The 25,015-nt window shown below is 38.2% G+C and overlaps 1 protein-coding gene and 1 long non-coding RNA gene across 3 annotated transcripts in view; one reads left to right on the top strand and one right to left on the bottom strand.

Annotated features, from left to right (window-relative positions):
* Positions 1-1,657: 1,657 nt before the first annotated feature.
* LOC121400594 lies at positions 1,658-24,891 on the top strand. The gene is made up of 3 exons (XR_005965842.1): positions 1,658-1,972; positions 16,647-16,700; positions 24,315-24,891. It is a non-coding gene; the product is annotated as an uncharacterized LOC121400594 (long non-coding RNA).
* The window catches only part of kiaa0319l.S (kiaa0319 like S homeolog), a 63,441-nt gene continuing 44,511 nt past the window's right edge, over positions 6,086-25,015 (bottom strand). For both annotated transcript variants that reach the window (XM_018249504.2, XM_018249505.2), the window contains 14 exons: positions 24,885-24,977; positions 22,665-22,797; positions 22,326-22,554; positions 21,777-21,900; positions 21,562-21,694; positions 21,026-21,174; positions 20,250-20,401; positions 19,601-19,739; positions 16,116-16,275; positions 14,105-14,247; positions 13,345-13,467; positions 11,034-11,124; positions 10,353-10,447; positions 6,086-6,859 (listed from right to left, as the gene is read on the bottom strand). In XM_018249504.2, coding sequence (XP_018104993.1) covers positions 6,672-6,859; positions 10,353-10,447; positions 11,034-11,124; positions 13,345-13,467; positions 14,105-14,247; positions 16,116-16,275; positions 19,601-19,739; positions 20,250-20,401; positions 21,026-21,174; positions 21,562-21,694; positions 21,777-21,900; positions 22,326-22,554; positions 22,665-22,797; positions 24,885-24,977 — 1,952 coding nt within the window. In that variant the 3' untranslated portion in view covers positions 6,086-6,671. The remainder of the gene's footprint in view (positions 6,860-10,352; positions 10,448-11,033; positions 11,125-13,344; positions 13,468-14,104; positions 14,248-16,115; positions 16,276-19,600; positions 19,740-20,249; positions 20,402-21,025; positions 21,175-21,561; positions 21,695-21,776; positions 21,901-22,325; positions 22,555-22,664; positions 22,798-24,884; positions 24,978-25,015) is intronic.

Genomic DNA, 25,015 nt, shown 5'->3' with positions numbered 1-25,015 from the left:
AAGCAACCTGAGGCAAAGTTCATACAAATGTTCTAAAAAGCAGCGTGCTCAGTAGGAGCTAAGTGCATAGTGCACTCAGGCTTATCGGATTCTCTATTGTGATTCTCTCATTCACAGTTGAGGAGCAGGAAGCTTCTCACAGAGGGAAGTGGATACTATGGTTCATTTTTTAAAGAGGTTCTGACCATAAGATGTACCGGAAGCCTTTTATAAGCTTATTGCAGGTTCTTAATGGTGATTTTAAAAAATATGTTCAAATAAAAAAAGAACAAAACAATATACAGTATATACATTAGAGACACTCATTTGGTGAGGTAGCCAAACATGCCAATCTTAACCCGATATGCCCACTAACGACTGGGCGATAGGTGAATCCGAACGGTTCACCTGTAATTGAAACTTAAGTATGTTATAGATTGGCTAATTCAAAGCAACTTCATTGCTTCATTATTTATTATTGCTTCATTATTATTTTTTATAGTTTTTTTTAATTATTTGCCTTTTTCTTCTGACCCATTCAAGTGTTCCAATGGGGGGGGTCACTGACCCCATCTAAAAACAAATGCTCTGTAAGGCTACAACTGTATTGTTATTGCTACTTTTTATAACTCTTCTTTCTGTCCAGGCCTCTCCTATTCATATCACAGTCTCTCATGTAAATCAATGCAAGGTTGCTAGGGTAATTTCAGCCCTAGCAACCAGATTACTAAAATTGCAAACTTGAGATCTGCTAAATACAAAGTTAAATAACTAAAAAAAACACAAATAATAAAACATGAAAACCAATTGCAAATTGACTTAGAATATTACTATCTACATCATACTAAAAGTTATTTTAAAAGTGAACCATCACTTTAATTAAAAAAATAGGCAAATATTATGTTCAGTACAAGCCCTATTTATTGAGCTCATGTTCATAAAGGGGTGTATACTGTCCCCTTAAGGGATTTTGAACCATATAATATAAATTCAGTAATATACAGAGCTGGTCCAAATAGTGTCCAAATATCCTACTCACTTTTGTTTCAAAAGGAGCTACTAACAGGATTAGGATAATAAGCACAATTGGTTTATGTGCCTTTTTACTGGACAGGTGCACATCTCCTAAAAACCCCAGTGGTCATAGATAAATAGATAATGCTATTTTAATCTTTGTTTTTTCTGGTTTAAGATCCCCTAGTTGAATCTTTTGTCCTTTGGCACAATGGCCTGCTGAGTAGTTCTCAACACAACATAATGGCACAGCCTGATTGGTCAGATAGTCAGGCAAGTGATTTTGGGGTAAACAGATGGCAGATTGAAGGTCAACACCTTTGAAAGCATCTAGGGTCATGTTTTTCTCCTTTGACACAAAGCACTGATTTGTATTCCTCTAAATTCTAAAACTATAGAGTGGGGATTCTTGTGACTTTGGGATACAAAGATGACATGAGGCTTTGCGTTTCAGACCCATTTTTAGTATCCATATTAAAATTGAATTTGTTTTGTTTACCTCCACTGATGCAGGGCCACTTTAATAAGCGGGCATCTGCCCAGGGCCCACTTATTTTGGGGGCCCACTGCTGAGTCATACATTTTTTTGGGGCTTTTTTTTTTTTCTTTTTCTAAATCGGTACTTGGTGCTAGTGTGTCATGTGTCAGGGCTGTCTCCCTCCCCTGGGCGATCCACTTACATTTCACACCCCCCCAAACTGGTGAAGTGGAAATGGCCAGCGAAGGAAAGGAAGCCAAGCCCAGCCTGCCACAGTTTGCAGAGAGGGAGCCCGGAAGAGGAGCCGCGCATCAGAGCATTGTGTTGGCGCACCACACGCAGTGCCGCCATGGCCTGTGCCTGCTGCACTTGACTAACCAAATCCTCCTGATCTGCAGCGCTTGTTGTATCCGACCGATTGTCACACTTGCACACCGTGACGCCACCCAGCCGACAGGCATTCACCTCTCCACCAGGCACCTTCATTGAATATAAGTGAGCGTGAGTCAATGTGCTCATCTACTTGTCTCTCTTCCTGCTGTGGGTTCTGGCCTGGGGAGTATGTATAAATGGAATTGCCCCTTGCCATCCTGCTTTGGGTTCTGTGGGGTATTTATACGTGAAATTGCCCCTCCCCACCCTGCTGTGATTCTGGGGAGTATTTATACACGGAAAAGCCCCTTTGCCATCCTGCTGTGGGTTATGGGGGGTATTATACATGGAATTGCCCCTGTGCCATACTGCTATGAATTCTAGGGGCATTTATACATGGAATTGCCCCTGCACCATTCTACTATGATTTCTGGGGGTATTTATGCACGGAATTGCCCTTTGCCATCCAACTATGAATTCTGTGGGTATTTATACACTGAATTGCCCCTGTGGCATCCTACGATGAATTCTGTGGGTATTTATACATGGAACTGCTACTGTGTTCATCCTCAGTTTTCATAGTTTTTAATTTATTTGAATTTTCCTTCTGACCTGGCTTTCAAATGGGGGTCACAGAGTAGACCCCCAGCAGCCAATAAACTATTGTGCTATGGGCTGTATTGTTAAGAGACTAAATTTTGTTGTTATTGGTATTTATTACTAATGTTCTACTAAGGTCTCTCCTACTCATACTCCAGTTTCTCATTGAAACCACTAGCTGGTTGGTAGGAAAATTTGGACCCTAGCAGTGTCGGACTGGGATGCCAGGGGCCCACCAGAAAACCTTAGACTGTGGGCCCAACATAAAAACTTAGACCGTGGGCCCACTTTCCAAATTACTATTCCTCCTCCCCTCACTCAACCTCTTTATTCTCCTAGTCTTTTATATCTACATATTATACTATATTCTTCCTTTATTACACATTTTTTCCCATAAAGAAATAGGGAATGACCATGAAACAGTCTAAATGTTTAGAAGCAAGAGGCCCACTGACACCTGGGCCCTCCGGGAGTTTTCCTGGTATCCCGGTGGACCCTAGCAACCAGATAGCTGTTAAAATTTCAAACTAGAGAGCTGCTGAATAAAAAGCTCTGCCTTACTGCCAATCACAAGCACAGACAAGATCACATAGACTTTCTGTTCATTGTCCATGCTTTAGTCATCTTACTTGCTTGCTTGTCTGGGATCAATGCAGTGCTCATTGGCAATTTCTACAGTGATTATACTGGAACAGCTAGGGTTAATATGCTAATTAATAATGCCATTTTTATGTAGTATACTGTCAGATCTGCGGTTAATATTCTGATTATTTATTTAATACTGGCATGACTGAATTATGTTTTGTTAAATGGGTGTGGCCAAAAGTGGGCATGGTTTCACACATTTTTTTTTAAAAAGGGTTATTGGGGCCCACCAGTTAGGACTTTGCCCAGGGCCCACCAAGGCCTTAAAATGGCCCTGTACTGATGCTTCCCAGTAGCAGCATGCTATGGCCCACCTTTAAAAAATGAAAAGCTCATTATACAGAGGCCTCTCAGTGGACTGCTAGTTTGTATAACCATGCTCATTGGGATCAGGAAGTAGACTGTAACTCTGTTTAGTGAAAGAAAAAGTAGATATTTCCTAATTAAAACAAAAAGTAAAACTTCTGCACAAGCCCTACTCATTGAATAAATGTTGAAAAAGAGTATACTGTTCCTTTTAAAAAGAAACGATAAATCTCCTTGAGGGGTACCAAATTTTAGACCTCCAGTGATTATAATCACTTACCTGATACTCTGAGCAGGTGCTCCTGTTAGTAGAAAACTGCACTGACCCGAGGTTCTTCTCGGCTAGCACCAAGGAGCAATCTTCTTCAGCTTCTTTGATCTTCATTATATATTTTCAGTGTTAAGTTATTTGTAAATGAAATTGCTGTTACAAGCAGGATTTGTCTGACTGTTTACATTCTCTGCACCTTTGATCACTTTTAAAGGTGGCAACCCTACCGCCATCAGAGATCACGGGGCCCAGTACAACAAAATTTTCTGGGCCCCCTGGTCCCAGCCTACAAGCTCCACCCCACAGTAAAAAAGGCCACAAAGACAGTTCTAAAAACTGTAAACCCCCCCCCAAACACACAAGTTCTATAAAGCCATGTTTAGGACCCCAAAAAAACATTGGCGGCCAGGGTCCCACATAAAAGTTTTTTAAAAAAACATTGGTGGTCAGGGCCCCCATACAAGTTAAAAAAAAAAAAAATTTGCGCCAGGGCCCCCCATAAAAGTTTTAAAAAAATTGATGGCCAGGGCCCCCCAATAAAAAAAAAAAAAACATTGGCACCAGGGGCCCTATAGAATATTTTTTAAAAAAAACATTGGTGGCCAGGGGCCTATATAGTATTAAAATATTACATTGGTGGCCAGGGGTTTAAATAAAAAAAAAAAAAACACACATTGGTGTTGAGTGGAACTTACCTTAGGCTCCTTTTGTGGGTTTGGGTCTTTTTGTGGCTTTGGCTCCGTTCGCAGCTTTGGGTCTCTGGCTCTTCAGGACTTTAGCAGTTTGGCACTGTCAAGGGGGACCCGGCAAATTTGAAAAGTGCAGGCCTGGGCCCAGTACAAATGTACCGCCTTGATGGCAGCCCAGCTCTTGGCTATGAGTCCTGAAACAGTACAGCAGCCAGCTTAACAAACCTAGAGGAGAACCTGACTTGCACAAATTTGTTATGCTGTGTAAAAAACAGCAGGATAATACACCACATATTGCCACGCTTCGCCATGTAAAAAAAAGCATAAAAAATGGTGTAACATTTTTACACGTTTTTTCTTGTGTAACTTCTGCCGAAAAGCAATAGCTTTTAGAATAACAGCGTCAAATCTAGCGTTTGCACGGTGTAAAAATACACACACCGTTGCCATTTATTTTACACAGCTTTTTATCATTTTTTTTGCCAATTTCATTTTAGGCAGCATAATAAATATGCCCCTAAAAGCCAGACCAAGGGAACCAAAACTGCAATTCCATTAACACATAACAGTAAAATAATATTGATGTCCCTAAAGCTATACCTTCAGAATGAATACTTGACCAACAGATCATTTATATCACAAGTGACCTATTAACAATCTTACCATATTGACATGAATATATCAGTGAATAGTTCCCTTTTGTTTTTGTATCTTTTACCTTGAATCACTATTTTATGATATTCTGTTCAGTTCTGTCCATTTATTGGCTGATGCAACTTAGCATGTATATGCACCCTATTTGTGTATGAGCACAGATGCCTCATATTAGTCAAATGGTGGACAAAATACTAATAGCAGTGTTTCTATATTGCAGTGTAATTCAACTGGGAGCCCGTGGCCCCCTTGTGTAGCCTGTATTTGCTATATTCTATGTGCCCTAGTCTGCCTGTGTGTGCCATACTATGCCTGACCAGCTCTGCCTGTGTGTGCCATACTCTGCTTGTGTATACCATATTCTGCCTGCCTCATGTTGCCTGTGTATGCCCTACTCCATATTCTACATGCCCTACCCTGCCAGTGTGTGCCTGTGGGAGGAGAACCTGGTGGGGGTTGATAGCATTTGGAAATACTTGTTAGGTTGTCCCCATGGTGTTTAATCATGTGCTGTATTATTCACAGAGGAGCAGGCATATGGATTTAATATGACTCAATAAACCTTTTTCCATATAAGTGATATCCCTGCAGTGATCAAGTGATCACCAACCATTTAGTAATATTGTGCGGTTCCACCACTAATTTGTGTATCGGTTTAACGTCTTTTGTGATAGCATGGGAGTGGTTAAAAGTGGGTGTGATTTAAAGGGGGAGTGGCCAACATTAGCTTCCGAATTGGACCTCCACAGCATAGACCAGAACAGGTCTGGCCCTCGGTCCCACAGAATTTGGACAGCACTGATACATAGGATTATCCAGCTGCACGGGGGACTTCTGGTAAAAGATATTTTGGAGAAAATTATAGACTTGTATTAAAACAGAAAACTGTGCTGTTCGCTTTATATGCTCAAATGTCATTGCCCTTTAATTTAAGGTAAGCATGTTCACTACCTTGCCTTGTCCTTTAATCAAAATTATGTAGGTTTTCTTCAACATATTATTTTTGCCTGAATGTGGAGCACTTGAAAAATTCATTCTAAAAGTGGTCTATGTAAAAAAACAAAATTACACATCAAGTTCAGTGTTGGACTTTATTAAACACAATACATTTGATTTTTTTTCTTTTACTGAATTCAGTGTTCTACAGTTCCTTTATCAATGTTTCTTAGCCATAAAAAACGCAGCTTTTGGTAACTTGTTTTGTTTTGGTTAAAAACCAGAAGCCAAACAACACTATCTTTCGAAGCCAAACTCAGGCTTCAAGACAGAGCCATATTAATCTGAGAGCTGGAGAGGATGCCCAGCGTCTTTCACATTTTAGCCTTCAAGCTAGGGGTGGGAGATAGTGCAGTTCATGGGGGACACAATTTTCCTAAAAAAAAGTGGCTCACTCCTGAGATTATTCAACCCCAGGTTTATGTGCAGAAAAAAAGCAATTAAATTAGTTTCTAGTAGTTTTCCCATTTTGCAATTCCAGTTCAAGTATGTCCAGTTACATAGCTCCTACAAGAACTATGGAGTGATGATGAGCTAATAAAATATCCATCTGTTTAAAAGCAGTTCAAGTTAGCAGCTTCAAGAGTAGAAAGTGTAATATTGAAAGTCGGTATCTGCGACACGAAGGTGGTTAAGCATTCCTTTGCTTGTGCAAGGCTCCTTCCAGCTATAAAACTTCTTCTCTCTGGGTTTTGACCTTGTGATGGGCTTGTCCATTACGCAAAGAACCATTTTGAGGTCGCAGTAGCTTGCCTTTTTCCCTGTCTGACCATGTGTACGTGTTCTCATCACTGTCTATCTCTGATTCAGAGTGCATCAGACTGGTATTCTGAATTGGAACTTTCAGTTTCACTCCTGTGGGAAATAAAACATGGCAATTCGAAACAGCAGAACGGAACATGCAATCCTCATCCCTACTTGACTGAGGTTAAAGGGGAAATAAAGTCTAAAATAGAATAATGCTATAAATGCTGTATTTTGTATACTCAAGATAAACATGAACTTACTGCACCAGAAGCCTAATTAAACAAAATATTTATGTTTTCAAAGTGACTGCAGGGGGTCATCATCTTGTAACTTTGTTAAACATCTTTGCAAGACCAAGACTATGCACATGCTCATTGCGATCTGGGCTGCTGTTGGGAGGTTAAGCTTAGGGATCAAAAAGTCAGCACAACACAAGTCAGATAATATCTGCCATAGAAGCCGATACAACAAGAGCGATTAATAATCAGAATATGCTCCCTCCCTGTTAGTTTAGTTAAGGTATAAGTATGAGTCCTTGCGGCAATTGGGTGAGCAACTCGTTGCATATACAAACTCCTTAACCATCTCAATACCCACTTACCCAATACACAAGGTAGACACTGCGAGGTGTTAGATTAGTTGAAACCTGCGAATTGTATGCTTTGCCTGCTAATATTGTTTGTACTGTATTCACTTGTTATGTGACTTTGCAATACCTACCTGTGTCACACTGCTGTTATTCTGATATACTTAATAAACTTGAATTGTTAAAAAAAATAATCAGAATATGCAGACTGCACTAGGCCTGTGGATACGAATCTCTATGCGGTTGCCGGCTGCTCTACAGGGCAACAAACAAAGCTGCTCGAGTTCTGAGAAGTTGGGGGCTCCCCCCCGCCATTTGAAAGTATGATGGTTTCCCTGCAGAGCAGTTAGGGACCATCTGAAGTTTCCTATCTGAATATGCAGACTGTACTAGGCCTGCGGATACGAATCTCTACGTGGTTGCCGGCTGCTCTACAGGGCAACAAACAAAGCTGTTCGAGTTCTGGAAACAAGTTGGGGGTCCCCCCTCCGCCATTTGAAAGTATGATGGTTTCCCTGCAGAGCAGTTACGGAAGTTTCCTATCTGCAGCAGTCAGAGCAAGGGAATTTCACTGCATACAGTCAGGTTTCTTATAAAAACGGTACACATTTTTTAATTAAACTATATTGGAGATAGATTTATTTTTCATTAAAGAAAGTAAAAATGGGATTTTATTGTTTTGCCTTTATATCCCCTTTAAAGCCCCTCAATGTTTAATGACAAAATACATGCAGACTGGTATAAGAATATAGATAAACCCTATAATAATACCGTACCTGCTTCTTAGTACCATCATAGTTCAAACTTGCCTACACCGAGTGGATATAGTACATACTGTTAAAAAAAATAGCAGTGTCTGCATTCTTGATAAACTCAAACATTCATTGTATAAACTGAAAACTGTTTCAAGATTTTGCTTTCATTTGAATCACTGAACTAATATTTAGTTGTATAACCAGTGTTTCTGAGAACTGCTGCACATCTGTGTTACATGGAGTCGACCAACTTCTGGCACCTGTTACATTCCACAATTCTTCTGCATTTCTTGGTTTTGCCTCAGAAACAGCATTTTTGATGTCAACCCACAAGTTTTCTGTTGAATTAAGGTCCAGGGATTGGGCTGGTGACTCCATAATATCAATCTTGTTGGTCTGGAACCAAGATGTTGCTAGTTTACTTGTGTGTTTGGGGCCATGTCTTGATGAAACGCTCATTTCAAGGGCATTTCCTCTTTGGCAACATGACCTCTTAGCATATTTTGATGCATTGAAACTGATCCATAATCCCTCGTATGCGATAAATAGGCCCAACACCATAGTACGAGAAACATCCCCCATATCAGGATGCTTGCACCACCATGTTTCACTGTCTTCACAGTGTACTGTGACTTGAATTCAGTGTTTTAGAGTTGTCTGACAAACTGTCTGCAGACCCTAGACCCAAAAAGAATAATCTTGCTTTCATCAGCCCACAAAATGTTGCGCCATTTTAGGCCAGTAAATGTGTTATTTGGCAAATTGTAATCTCTTCACATCTTTTTTTCAACAATGGGACGTTGCAGGAGCTTCTTGCCCAAAGCTTGGCTTCTCATAGGCTTTTTCTATTTGTAACAGTACTCACAGGTAACTTTAGACCTTCTTAGAAACATAATTTCTAACAAAAATAGTGATTGATCAGGTAAGTAAAGTTGGACTATTATTCTGAACATAACTGTATATGCTATATAATCAAAATACTTGAAGAGGTCACGTTGCCTTATGCCGAAGAGGAAATGCCCTTGAAATTGATGTTTCAACAAGACAATGATCCCAAACACACCAGTAAACTAGCCACATCTCGGTTCCAAACCAGCAAGATTATTATGACGTTGTGGAGTGACCAGCCCAATTCCTGGACCTTAATCCAATAGAAAACTTGTGGGTGACATCAAAAATGCTGTTTCTGAGGCAAAACCAGGAAATGCAGAAGAATTGTGGAATGTAACAGGTGCCAGAAGTTGGTCGACTCCATGTAACACAGATTTGCAGCAGTTCTCTGAAGCGGTGGTTATGCAACTAAACATTAATTCAGTGATTCAAATTAACAATGCAGACACTGCTAGTGTGTGTGTGTGTGTGTGTTTGTGTGTGTGTAAACTCACTGTGGCCCCCCTTAAAGTCACTGCTGAAAAGCAGGATGTTATGTTAGACATCCAGTCACTGCAGCCATTATAGATTACATTTTTGGCTAACTAACTATAGTAGAAACATTTTTTATTTTGCACAGCCTATTTACCCACTTTCTATTTTTACACGGAGCTGTTCCTTTAAGGCATGTTCTGGACAAGGGGAGACATCACCAATGTCTGCATTAAAGGGATCCTGTCATCGGAAAACATGTTTTTTTCAAAACGCATCAGTTAATAGTTCTACTCCAGCAGATCTGCACTGAAATCCATTTCTCAAAAGAGCAAACAGATTTTTTTATATTCAATTTTGAAATCTGACATGGGGCTAGACATTGTCAATTTCCCAGCTGCCCCTGGTCATGTGACTTGTGCCTGCACTTTAGGAGAGAAATGCTTTCTGGCAGGCTGCTGTTTTTCCTTCTCAATGAAACTGAATGTGTCTCAGTTAAACATGGGTTTTTACTATTGAGTGCAGTTCTTAGATCTACCAGGCAGCTGTTATCTTGTGTTAGGGAGCTGTTATCTGGTTACCTTCCCATTGTTCTTTTGTTTGGCTGCTGGGGGGGAAAAGGGAGGGGGGGTGATATCACTCCAACTTGCAGTACAGCAGTAAAGAGTGATTGAAGTTTATCAGAGCACAAGTCACATGACTTGGGGCAGCTGGGAAATTGACAATTTCTCTAGCCCCATGTCAGATTTTCAAAATTGAATATAAAAAAATCTGTTTGCTCTTTTGAGAAATGGATTTCAGTGCAGAATTCTGCTGGAGCAGCACTATTAACTGATTCATTTTGAATTTTTTTTTTCCCATGACAGTATCCCTTTAACGATTTCTTCTCTACAGTTACCTGGTTTAAGGCTGGGTTTCAACTCCATATGTTCTTGATCATCAGTACCTTCCAGTATCTTATATCTGCTCTTGCGTTTGGTTTTCCCCTTCTTCCTGCAGCAATAAGATTTGAAATGCAGGGCATGTCACTTAATAAGAAAAATTAACCCTCTTAATGTATGAGGCTAATACAAAAAGAACATTTTCACCAGCAGATTAATTTCAGTGGATAAATATCCTATACAACCAGTGCAGACTAAAAGTAATGACTATCTGTCACTGTGCAGAGGGGTAGATTTAAGTTTGGGTTGAAATCTGCCCGGCAATCATTGTTTCCATTTATATCAATGTAAGTCTTTACTGGCCATATCAGGCATTTCTCTTCCGGCAGAAATCCACTGTGAGAGGAAATGTTATGCGCAACGTGGCATTGGGTTAATGCTAAGTAAGGCAGAAACCCATATGGGTCAAAGCCTCCTCAAAATCTACAGATGAAAAAATACACAAATAAAAAATGCTGAATGAACATTATAGTGAATAAATAAATAATCAGTAAAAGTAGTTTCCTGCTTAGCCATAAGGCCAGAACATAGAGGAGTAGTGCAGCAAAAAAACTGTAATTTCATAAAAATGTATTTATGTACTAGGGGTCAGCTTTACCTCTAATTTCAGTGTTACTGTGTCCATTTATCTCACTTACTTTCTGCAACAACAAATTGTACACCAGATTAGCAGTCCGAGAGCCACAACAACAACAAAGCTTGTGATGATGACATAAAGAACACTCCAGTCTGCAAAACAGAGAACATATTTATCAAATATCATGCAGTACATTATATCTTTCAGTATGTATAATGTACTGCCTTTCAGAGAGAAACTAGGAACACCAACTGCCATTTTTTAAGGAAATGCTTTATTTTCTTTTTAAATATCGCCTCTCCTCACACTCCCCGTTCAAAGTTGGCACTAATCCCCCTCTATCTGAGCTGCCATTTTATTTTCAGAGACATCATAGACATGACGCTATGAAGGAAATTGTGAGCATGTTTAAGACTCTTGAGCGCTGTTACAAATAGAAACATTAACAGTGCACAAGCTTCAATAAACAGTGAGTACCCACACCAATCAGCTCACAGCAGCGTTCACAAATAATAACTTGTCCCAATCAGGGTGTATGTGGCTGCTGCCATGTGTGCGTGCTTACAGAAGGCAGGGCTTTGTTGTGATGTTCTTGAGAACTAGAAGGCACACTTACAAAGTTTACTAATGAGCATGTGCCAATGTTCCTCCATTGTTCTGCGCATGCCAGACAGTCTTGGTTTTCGTGGAACTGTGGTGAATGACTGGAATTTTTGAGAAGTGAGTGGTTTTGACAAAGTGGGTATTATAAAGAAAACGTGCTTAATATAGAGGGGAATTTAAGGGACAGATGGCATCACTATAGGTATGGTTAGAAGTTAACTACCTTATCCTTTCCTTTTTTTTTTTTCCAAAGTGCTTTTTATTTGAGCATCAATTGCACAAAGTCAAGCCATCTCCAGGTCACGTTCACATCATTACAGACAGTTTCAGTATAGTACTTATGTCAAGTAAATTGTGTTACCATTATTACTAGGGATGCACCGAATCCACTTTTTTGGATTCGGCCGAACCCCCGAATCCTTTGCAAAAGATTCGGCCGAATACCGAAACGAATCCGAACCCTAATTTGCATATGCAAATTAGGGGTGGGAAGGGGAAAACATTTTTTACTTCCTTGTTTTGTGACAAAAAGTCACGTGATTTCCCTCCCCGCCCCTAATTTACATATGCAAATTAGGATTCGGATTGGCCGGGCAGAAGGATTCGGCCGAATCCGAATCCTGCTGAAAAAGGCAGAATCACGAACCGAATCCTGGATTCGGTGCATCCCTAATTATTACATAATCTTCCAGGTAGTCCAGGAGATGGGATGTTTAATGCAATCGTTTACAACAACATGCAGCTTCTATTATTTATATAAACATTAACCATAAAAAAAGAAGGAAACAATAGCAATATCAGTTGTTATGAAAAGAGAGAAATGATCTCATTGAATACTGTCTTTATAAAGATTTCCAGTATCAGCACGTCCTGATCCCATTTACAACATTATAGGATGGGTTACCACTTATAGTCCTTAGTGTATACACCAATTCGTAGATTGTAAACATGCATGCATTTTTGATTTTCACTAAAGTAAGTACAAATGTGGGATGAATTTTGTTCCAGTAAGGTGTTGGTATATATCTCTGAGTTATGAATCCAATGTTATAAATGTCTTAGTGTTGCTGCCATGTTTTGCTGTCTAATGCTGGAAGTCGAGAACTTTATTAAAAGTGCCTTGTTGCAGTCATAATTCTCGGTTTTTTCCTATTCCATATAAAATCTCTGTGTCTTTTGTACAAGTCCTGGTGTCTCTTTGTTATTTGGATGCCGAGGTAGGTGAGGGAGTCATTTGCCCATGTGAAACTATATTTGTTGCTCCATCTGGGTTTCCCTCTATTACTTAACTGCAATATTTTGGATTAAGCAATATTGATGCAATATCTCAAGGCTGCACCATATTGTTGGTTTGTGGATAGAGTATGGGGCAGGGCTTGTTTGCTATACAGGTATGGAATCCATTAACTGGAAACCTGTTATCCAAAAAGCTCAAAAATACGGAAAGGCTGTCTCCCATAGACTCCATTTTATGCAAATAATTTTTAGAAATTATTTCCTTTTTGTCTGTATAATAAAACCGTTCCTTGTACTTGATCCAAACTAAAAAAATAATTAATCCTTATTGGAAGTAAAACCAGCCTATTGTGGTTATTTAAAGTTTACATGATTTTCTAGCAGACTTAATGTATGAAGATTCAAATAATGGAAAGATCCCTTATGCGGAAAATCACAGGTCCCGAGCATTCTGGATAACAGGTTCCATACCTGTAAACAGTAAGAGATTATCAGCAAGATTTGTTTTCTATAATAATTTTACATAAACTCACCACAATTGCTTTCTCCATCACCAAATTGTCGGCGAATTAAGTTCTCCATCCAAAATGGGTCACAGACACAGCGCTTGGTGAGAGAGTTGCAGTGGCCGTGGAAGGAACAATTCAGCTGGCAGGCTGAGAAGGAAAAAATATGAGTTAATTAAAAGGGAGTGAGAGTAGTGTGAGGAGGTTGTTTGTTGTTGGAAGGGAAGTGAGAGCAGAATACTAAAGAGAAGGCTGTTTTAGGAGTAGAGTGGACATGGCCATAAGTGTAGTGTAAGGAAGGTAGTTAAGCGGTGTGTAGCATATAACGATTCAATACAAGCACAAGATTTTGTGGAAAGCTACAACTTCCAATCCTACAAGTAATGTAACATCTGGTGAGATAAATAGGATGTATTCTTATTTCTGTGTCTACATGTGACATGTTGCATGTTATGTGCACCTTGCATAATTTTATTTCTAGGGCATATCTCCCATGTAGTTAATATTTATGCCCAAACTGTAGAGGGGATAACTTTATCCAAGAAATACACTTGTGGCGTTCAGCCCTAAATGCTAGTGCTGGAAAAGTAAAGGAAAGTGTGTTAAAGGGAACAGCATAAGTGGAGGTATGTAACAATGCACAGATGAAGGGGAAGAGTCTACTGAAAATGTGTATATGGGAATGCAGTTGAGTATACAGTTAAAGAGGAAGGAGATAAGTGAAATAATTATGAAGGAGGGAGGTACACCAGTATGGGGAAGATGATACCCTTTTACCAACACTTACTAAATGTGTCAATTTCCAGAGCTTTGAAGATGAGGAAATCACTTTGTTGTTTGCGCAGTTCATTTCGAAGTGTCCAGGCCACCTGGTATCCCTTCAGTGTCTGATGAGGGGGCTGATTTTGCACATAGAAAACCACCTTAGTGCTGCAAAATAGATTGCAAATCAGTTTTAAAAATCGCTGCAGTAAAGAATCTTGCTTGGATATATATTCTATATGTATTATATGTTTATGGTTTACATATAACATTATTTCTAGTCATGTGAGTATAATAAATTCAACTGCCACTCAGGTCAAAATTCAAGCAGGGACAAACCCTTGCTGAGTTTCTGCGGGTGCTGACAGGCAGCTTTTTATACCCTTTAAGTTCGGGTGCTGAAAGGCAGGTCAGGGTTGGAGGGGGTTGACTTTTTCTTGACACGCACATCACTATAAAGTACCCCTCTGCGTTATACATGGGCCAGGTGAACAACGACTCTTAAATGTGTGCTAAAGTTTGAACCAGTTAAGTTAAGAAAAGTAAAATAACCAGTTAAGCTTTTCCAGGGGCAAGGTATAAAGTAGTAATTAATCAAGCCAAACAGGACCTAGACATCATATATTAAAAATAAAGAAAGAAAAGAAAGCTTGGTCAAGCCATACTTTTCTAAATATATACATTTTAAAAATAAGAAGCCTATGAATAAATATTTTTGTTAATAACAAGGCCAATGAGTGGTTAAGAATGTGGTTAACAGTATTTGGATTGACAATTCACTTAAAGGACAAGGAAAGTCTAAAATAGAATAAGGTTAGAAATGCTGTATTTTGTATACTAAATATAAACATGAACTTACTGCACCACAAGCCTAATCAAACAAATGATTTATGCTTTCAGTTGGCCACAGGGGGCTGTCATCTTGTAACTCTGTTAAACATCTTTGCCTGACCCTGCACATGCTCAGTGTGGTCTGGGCTGCTTAGGGATCGTCATAAACAAAGCTGCTTGAATTCTGCATGGCTGGTAAGGCGGGGGCTCCCCCTGCTGTTCATAAGTATTATTGTTTCCCTGCTCAGCAGTTAGGGACCATCTGACAATTCCTATCCACAGCAGTAAATGAAGGGAGAATTTCACTGCATACAGTCAGGTTTCTTATAAAAACGGTACACATTTTTTAATTAAAGTATTGGAGATAGGTTTCTTTTTTTTTTTCTTTTTTTTGCCTTTCCTTGTCCTTTAAGCCAAGATATGGCAGTGCTAATTACCAAATACTAAATGTTTAAAATTATCCTAAATAACCTTGGGCACCTGTCTACCAAGCAAGTCTATAAGAGCTCTCTAAACATTGTTTTCACCTGCAATGATCACACAAAATTATATAATCTCTGTCCATAATGAATATAGTGTTTGCATATATACCTGGACAAGTGGGATTCACAAAACAGTTGTATATTTTTATCTGGACTAGTAAAATAAAGCAACCTATGACAATTTTGGTTTTGTTAGTCATATTGTAGTTGGCCAATTAGAGCCAACAGCTGATTGGTTGCTGTGGGTCTCTAACCTAGAAGTGAAGTAGAATTCCTCCAGTTTTTTTCACCTCCCTTCCCCAAAATATGAAGATGTCAGACAGTATCTCATGACAGTATATACATGACTGTATATTTTTGACAGGTGTCAGTGCATAATGTTTAAAGTTTTATGATCAATAAACAACTATACAAGATTCTTCAGTTCTATATAATGATATATATAATTTAATCTGTCAAGTATAGATATAGAATTTCTATTACTGACCCTTTTCAAACATTTTATGATTGATTTCCAGAAATAGAATCACAGGATATACAAAACTAAATGATTTGTTTGCCTTTTTTTCCCTTTGGTTTATGTGTTCCATAATATAAGGACCAATGTACCCCCTCTTAATTTTTTAAGACATTGGAAGTAACTGGGGAGTTTACTATCTGGAATGTTATAAGAAATCCTCCAATCTAGATTATGGCATTCAGATTATGGAAAAATAGACTCACCTTTGCTCTGTGTACTGCTGGATCTTTTGGACAATAATATCTGAATCAAGCACACCCAGCAGGACCCCAATCTGCCTCATGAACATGCCCTTTTGTCTCTCAGTTAGGTGACTGACGTTGACATTCAGAATCATCTCCACCAGATTGTTTTTCATTGGGTCTGGGCACAAGCAAATAGAAAAAATTGATATGTTGATTTCAACACGGAGCATTAAAAGAAAACTTGGATTCCTGACATTTACAGTAGTGAGATATTTAAAGAGAATGTCAACCCTTTAAAATATGTGTCTAATAATCAAATATAATCGTAAGCAATTTTGCAATATAAATTCATTACAGTTTTTCTATGGTTTCCAAATAACCTGGAGGTTAAATATATGCCCCCCCCCTTATTACAAAGAGAAATGTATTGGATTAAGAAATTAAACACGTTTAGTCCAAAAGGCCAAAATGAATCTTGAAGTGTAAAATGATTTTTATGATCGGTATTGTACCTTAGATGCTAACATTATTCTCTTACTTATTTTCCAGATTTTGAACTCTTGCCCTAGTCCAGTTTTGTGAACAATCAGAATACTGCTAAAGGTAATGTATTGGCAAGGTACAGTTTGTAGACTTTTTATAACCTTGTATTCTAATTCCCGATTTTACATGCTTGTATAAGTTTAGTATAATGGGCAGGTAGGCTGAATATATAGGCTGTACCAGGTAGTGCTCATCCCTTTCATGTTCTTTACTTTTCACAGCACCTTACAGTATAAGAATTTTAATTTCACGCGGACTTGCTCTGGAAGAACATACTCATGAATTGGAATTTAATAAGTTGTACTTTGTGTTATTTGGGCTTTATATGGACATTTTGGTTAACCAACCTTTTTATAGGTGATTATTATTATATGTCCTGTAAAACACTTTAAATATGCAGATTTACAGTGCTGTTTCACACTTTACAAAGAGCCCCACAGACTGGAAACATGTTGTGTGGCATGTTACTTTCTGCTGGAGTGCCTTATTCTTGTACACTATTTTTTTTTGGATACATTTTGCACCCACAGCGGCAGTGCCCACAAGAATATTGGCATATTAAATATAAAATTTTCCTGCACAATTTTAAGGATAGACAGTCAAATTTACTTCAAATCAAAGGTAAATGTATGGCTATTTAAATCAGTGTTTGTACTTGCTGCTTTCAATATCAATTGTTTTTACAAATGACTTTAAAAGCACTGGACATTTTTAATAAATGTACTGTATATTGGAAAGTAACTCAGAATTATGTTTTCTTTTATTAGGCAATTTTTTAGTTTGGTGTTTCCCTAAAAAAATCAGTAGGGCTCATTTATCAACCTTGGGCAAATTTGCCCATGGGCAGTTACCTATAGCAACCAATCAGTGATTAGCTTTTTAAAGCCAGCTGCAAGTAGAACAATGAATGCAGTAATTTGATTGGTTGCCATGGGTTACTGCCCATGGGCAAATTTGCCCAGTGTTGATAAATGACCCCCAGTGTGTTCTAAACTACAGAAAGTTAAACATGTAAAGAATAACTAAATGTGGGGAATAGTTTGCTTTTATTTATTCTTTGCTGGGCCCATCCAAAATGTATCATGGTGTTGATCAGCACTGCCAGAATTTTATACTGACCTTTGCTTACTAAAGCAATATAGCTTTTTATATTGCAGATACCAGGAATTGGTCTATTTGGACAATTTATTAATAAATGGGATTCTAATGCAGTAGTATTCTTTACTGCATATATTCATTTACTAGGTTAGCAGTAAATTAATCCAAGGAAAAGTAGATTAGCATAATTACTTCAACACCTGCTCATTATTGAATTGAAGAATTTAACTGCATTCTATTCCCTCTTTTCCCGCCTCAGTAACATAAGTAAAAGCAGACAGTGGCTTGAAATGGGAGAGGGAAAAAAAAGAATGTTTAAATTAAATAGATGTATTGAATAATTCTACAGCTGTTGTTGTAGTGTCTAATATCTCCAAATGCTTAATATAAACACATGGATAATTTTAAGTTTGTAATCAGGCATTAGACAGCATCCAGCATTTCAACTAGGGTATATCTAAATTCTGTCTCATGCCTGATTATAAACTAATAATTATCCCTGTTTAGTTCAGGCACATCTGGTGGTGTAACTGGCACAATAACCACGGTAAGCTCATCCAAGCATAAATGTTGCACAGTCTATGTCTGTTCTTTTAAATGATGTATGGGTCTTCAAATTCATTTGTGATCATTTCAAATAAGAACTGCTCCCAATTAGAGATGAGTGAATTTGATCCGATTCGATTCGCCAAAAATTCGCTGCCATCGAAATGTCTCCGACGCCCATTAAATTAAATTTTTTTTTGGACGCACAACACCATATAAATCTATGGGCGTCATTTCTGCGGCAAAACAAGGCGAAAAAATTCGCCCATCCCTATTTCCAATATAAAGCACCTGTAACTGGTCGGAAAAGTTTAACATGCAGCTGCTGAATCCTCTAGCTTGTTCATGGGGACATGTGATAAAAAATATTGTCAGGAAAACAACCTGTACTTCCACAGATAAATGACCTACTGCAACTATTCAGTCACCCTGCCGCAGCTATTTATTAGTCCCCGCTTTTTTGCAAAAGTATTCCTTATGATAAATATGGCTGCTTCAAGAACCTGAGGGTTTAAAAGTCTGAGGATAAGGCAGCTTTTTCATCTAGTCTATCACAGAGCTGTGTGCTTGCTTGCTTACTTGCATTTTGCAAATCTTTTTTCTTAACGTTTTTTCTGTTTTCCCCTCCTTTTGTTTATTATATTGCCAACCCACTGTGGTTTGCGGTATGACATTACCGTTGTTGGAATGATTTATGTGAATGTTGAGTTACGTCCAGTATCTCTATAACCAATCTAGAACCCAACTAGGACATATATTCAATCAAAATAGTTTTAACTACAGCCTCCCTGTTATTGTGGGTATCTATTCATTACAAATGCCCAGTAGACTTTTGAAAGCATTTATGTTGTCTATAGCTGGCTCTAGAGTGGCACAGAGACAGCATTTGGCCCATGCCCAAGAATCAGAGGGGGAAATATCAATATAATTGGAATTTGGTATCCAGACTGCAATGTGAATTCTGGCAAATGCCACAGAGGCCATTGTAAAATGTCTTAGACAGCTGCTATTTAGTAGGATGGTGGGGGTCTGTTTGGGTTTCTGTGTACTAGAAATGCCAGGGCCTAATCCAATGCCTGTTGGCATTATTAGTGCACAAATCCGATATGTCTAATCTACAGTCCTCTTACTGCTATTTATGGCATAATGAACAAATGCTGACTTATTTCAAGAGGTCTCCTCTCCAACTCTGATGTCTCTTTATTCCATAAATAGAACTATACTTCTGTGAGAGAAGTATACAAACTTCCTTCAACTGCAACATTTTTATTTTTAATTTAGCTTCAACATCTTTATTTTTGCTGGAGGGTACTTACCAGGTTTCACCTCCACAGTTGCCCTGTCATTGTCAGTTTCTCCTTTGGCATCTGTTATTTTCAGGTGAAAAGAGTATATCCCTTCAACTAGATTAGAGAGGAACAGCACTGGATGACGATCAGATCCATTAAGAACCTCCTGCATGCACAAGGAAGAAATAGATTTATGTCATTGAATTACCAATCATAAGTATCAGTATATTAAAAAAATACAATTATTACTTAATTATACTCTATTAATTTAAGAGAATTTTAAAAATATTACAACATATTGTATCTCAGTAAAACTCCACAAACAGAATTAGAGATAAATGGCCTAGGATAACAGAACAAGATAAACAGCAGAATTTAAGTTTGACATTTGACATTAAAGGGTCAGTATTGCTTTATATTATTATTAATGTATATTTATTTGTATATTTATTTGTACACATATACATTAGAGCTACTTTTTTTCACTATGCTCACTGAGTATCTTTTCAGCTGGATATTACCCTGTATCCAAAGACACTTGCTCCAGGCAGAAGTTAAAAAAAAAAAAGCATTATGAGAAGGTTTGCAGGAGCACATGACTTTTGTGTTGGCATATAGGTGCAGTGTATATGGAATAGTTAATTTTACAAGGCCCAAAATAATTAAGTCTGCTTACCCCAGCTGCTGGACTCCCTTCATCCCTCTCCCACTGGTAGCTTACAATTCCCTTGTCATCAGAGGACTTTGTGCCATCCAACTCTGCTGTGTTACTTGGGAGAGTAATAACCACATTTCCTGCAATTTTGGCGACAGGCGGCTTATTGATCTCTGTGGAGTACGAGATAATAAGCAAATAAAAAATAGGTAGCTGCATTTACTTACTTATAGTTAGAACATACAAATGTGATCAACATATACACGAAACAGGTATGGGACCTGTTATCCAGAATGCTCTGGTCCTGAGGTTTTCCAGATTAGGGATCTGTCCAATACATTATGGAATCTCCATACCTTAAGTCTGCTAAAATATGGTTATGTTGTCACCAATAAGGATTAATCTTACAGAGAAAAAGGATATCATTTTTAAAAGTTTTAATTGTTTGATTTAAATGGAGTCTATGGGAAATTGCCTTCCCATAATTCAGATCCATACTGTATCTGGAAACTACAACTGGGATAATCTTGTGGTTATGTATTAAGGGCTTAATATGTAGACACTGAGCTCAGTCATCAGCACAGCAGTAAATATTGTAATCTTGACTATTCAAATCTAGACTATACATCCCTTTAGATAATTAAATAAACTTGGAAAGCTCTGGCTAAATGAAAATGGGGAATGCCGCTTTTCGCAGCCCAGCAATTCACCTGTACGGTATTAGGCATCGAGCGGTATTGTCATATTCAAATTATCTACTTTACCCAATTCTTGCCCAGTGTTTCATATATACTCACCCTCCTTCACAATGACACTGACGGTGCTCTGGCTCTGTAAATTCCTCTCGTCTTTTACAGTCAGTGTGAATTCATAGGTGCCAACCTGCAGGCCACTTACTGTTGCAATGCTGCCATTAAAATTTGTGATTTTCACTCCATCAGGACCCCTAAATGCAACCAAGACATTAATAAGGTCATTAATAATAATTCTTGCAAGGTCATGGTCAAACCCATACCGATTCCCCATAATACCAGTCTTTCAATTGCATCCCTGCTAAATAAAATAATCTATAAGTGTTACTGTATTCAGTACTAAATCATCTTTCATGCTTTACATAATACTAAACAGATTGCTCAAAAAATAGCTGACCTAATTATATATGTATTTATTTTATGTAAATGTAATTCCACATGTTTAGTGTATGAAGCATAGGTTGATCTTCAAATACCACTAGACAACACTGCTGTATCTGTGGCACACTGCAGTGAACTGGCATCTTCAGAACATACAATTTGTGAGATGCAAATATCCTTTGTGAGCACAGAGTACGCACTTTGTTTTCTCCCACATGTAAGAAGAGATCCCTTGATCATCTGTGCTCCTGCTTCCATCCAGGGTTGTGCTATCTACAGGAAGAGTAAGCTCTTTGTCTGGTCCTGCATCTGCCTCGGGAGGTTTGTTGTTCTCTATAACAGGAAGAGACCATTAAACTCTGTAATGGATCAATACCCTATCGTCTCACTGGTAATTCAATAAATAAGATTTTACCTGGCTGTACAATTACTGTTGCCTCGCTGGTTGATTGCTGTCCTGCAGAGTCAGTAACTGTCAGCTGGAAAGTGTAGTCTCCCTCCTGTAATGCAGATAACTGCAGATTTGCTGTTCGGACTCCCTGTAAAACAGAATAACCACATTTCCTTAAGGACGTTTCCCCTTCCATTGCCATCTTTAAAATGATTGATTGAAAATCTTTAAAATACACTGTGAAGAAAAAAAGTTCAATATTTTGTTTTGCTAAAAAGGGAACATTGGGTGCACCTACATAAAAAACTACTGGGGTAGGAGTGAGTTGTGATAGTGTGGCCAAAGCAGAGAATACTTTATTTGGCAGTTACTGAAGATAATGTTCTCTGCTATTATACTGTAATTACTATGCCAAAGGGGGGTTACATGGTACAGTGTAGTGTGGAGGATTACAATTGCTTTTGGGCTGTTGAGGCATGGGACTGTTGAGGGTCTGGGATTTCGTCAGTTTGCTCTGCTGAGCAGCAAAAAGGCAGCTTATGTTGCGAATAATTGTGCACAAAACACACTTACCTGCATTTCCACAACCTTTCCTTTGCTGCTGGGGCTCAGTGACCATTCATAGCTGACAATACCATGGTCGTCAGTACTAAGATTACCCAAGAGGACTATGGAATTTTTGGGAAGGGTGATGACCTGGTTGGCCCCGGCATTGGCCACAGGAGGATAATCAACAGCTTTGCTAACAGTAAGGTTTGCAGTGGTGGAATTCTGGGCTCCGTCTGAATCTGTGACAGTCAGGCTATGAGCAAATGAGTAAAGCAGATGCGATTACAGAAAAAAACTCAAGCTGCAAGTATAAACATTAGTAAGAACCAAGGAGAAAAATTCTGCACACAGATGAAAACATACCTGAAGGTATAGTTCCCGGGCACCAAATTGCTAAGTTTTAATACTGGGGTTTCTGCTGTTACTTTTTCTTCTCGCAGTGGACCCTTCAGTTCTTCCCAATAGTAGCTAACAATTTTTTCATCATCTGTACTTTCTAGATGCAAAGATAACCAAACGATGTGAGATTGCTACATGTATAAATATACTGGTTGCTACTTTAAAGAGAGAAGTACAATCTGATCAATATAACATCAAAGTAAAGTTGTAATCTATTTTTAGAGCTTAGATATAGCCCATGATCTACACAGCCTAAATATTCAATATTCAATATAGCCAAAGTTTCATCAGGTGTGTTTTCCTTCTGTACTTATTGTTGCAGTGTATACTTTATAGATATAGACAGAAGGACAGTCATACCACATACAGGTTAATAAATCTGGTTATTTGGAAATAGTTCACCATATTGACAGCATTTCTCTCCCTAACTGCCTCTATAAGAATGGGTTGGGCACAGTGAATTGTCAGAGAATCTTTCATCAACATCAGGGGTCCCCAACCTTTTTTTTTGTACCAGTAAGCCAAATTTAAATATTAAAAAAGTTGGGGAGCAAAAAAACATTCCCAGGGGGTGCCCAAAAAGGGCTGCTTTGAGGCCACTGGGAGCAACATCAAAGAACTTGATGAGCAATATGTTGCTTGCAAGCCACTGGTTGGGGATTACTGGTCAACATAATAAACAGTGACGAAATGTGTTGTGCTATAGAAAGTGCTTCATAAGAAGCAAGCAAATTTGCAGCTTCTGTTTATATGTAAATATAAGAAGGCCTTTGTTTGCTTTGAATAATGTTGTTACTTATTCAATAAAATACAAGCGTACAAAATATCATGCATGGTGTCTTAATAATGTCTTGCACCCACTTCTACTCAGAAAAGGCTGTAATTGTTAGGGCATGGATTAAATAAGGCATTAAATGTATTTCATAGTCCATGCTGACTTCAGTGCTTCCTGCAGTTGTGTTGAGTTGGATGTTATTAGTTAGAATACCTTTATCCATCTTAAACCAGAACGGTTTTGCTGCCCTAATGTAATGCAATTGTTATGTGGAACCATTCCTAGACAATTTAGAACTGTGTTAAGGGGAATCATCCTGTCAAACAAACACATACCCATTTTTTTTCCTTAGCCTTGTATTTTCTTACTTGTTTGATAAATAAATAAGTAAAACTCCAACATAAGGAAATTTAACCTATGGGACAGGATCCAAAAATGGCTCTTTACAATGTTAAGACTGGTCGACCGCTAATACTAGAACATTTCTTTCCACAGAAAAAACATAGCAAATAAAGAGGTTACTGGTTTTAAAATAATTTCTGGTTTGCAGGATCAATAGTCAAATGTTGATAGACAAAATTAATTTTAACCTCCCTTATTTATTCATGAGAAGTTTGTAATTGGGTGGATATCCTTTGGTGCACATGGCAGCATCAAGCTTGAAAACTGCAGCAGTGTCATTTCTTGACACAACCAGACCGATGTGCCAGGTACTTACTACCATATCTCATCAAAAGGATTTACATTTTTCCATTCATGTTATCCCTCACATACCTACATCTACATCAAATACCCATGTGTAAGAGCTCTAAAATGTCTTTTCTCCTTTATCTATACAGGGGGAAGAGATACAGATGAAATAAATCCAGTAACACACAGATTTCACCTGGATTAACCTAGAGAATTTGTTTTAAAGACAGACCAGATGTCCTTATTGTTTTGTACACGGAGCACTTTGTAGGAACTGAAGAACAGTATTTGATCTTCAAGAAAAACGGTCATCCCTTTAATCTACATAAAAACTTTTTTCGCGTAGAGAAAAAAAATAATTCTAACCAAATTTCCATTATACTTTAAACAAAAATTTCCATACAACAAGCCAGTTGATTAACAAACCTGGAGGAAAACTGTCCCCTGTTACATTGTCAAGCCCTGGAGATAAGGAAAGTGCTTTCACTTGCATTTACATTTAAAAATTGACCTTAAAAAACACAGAAAATGTTAACTAAAAGTATGTTGGAAAGTTGCTTAGAATTATAATTTTTTTGTTTTTTTTATTTTGGTTGGAGGGCCCCTTCAATAAACAGAATGATGTATGCAGAGAATATAAAAGGAACATATTTTATGTTTACAGATACTGTATACAAAGACAGAAATGGCTGCAAGAAATTAATGAGTTATATACTCACGGCTGCCATCTATAACTGTGGAAGTAGTTGGCAAGGAGATTTCTTGATAACGTGGAGACACAATGGCCACAGGAGGCTGGTTGACTCGTAGTTCTTAATGAATGCAAAAATAAAAACAGCAGTAATGCCAC

Source organism: Xenopus laevis, chromosome 2S (assembly GCF_017654675.1).
Source record: "Xenopus laevis strain J_2021 chromosome 2S, Xenopus_laevis_v10.1, whole genome shotgun sequence".
In the NCBI taxonomy this organism is placed as follows: Eukaryota; Metazoa; Chordata; class Amphibia; order Anura; family Pipidae; genus Xenopus; species Xenopus laevis.
This window is presented reverse-complemented; position numbering and strand designations above follow the sequence as displayed.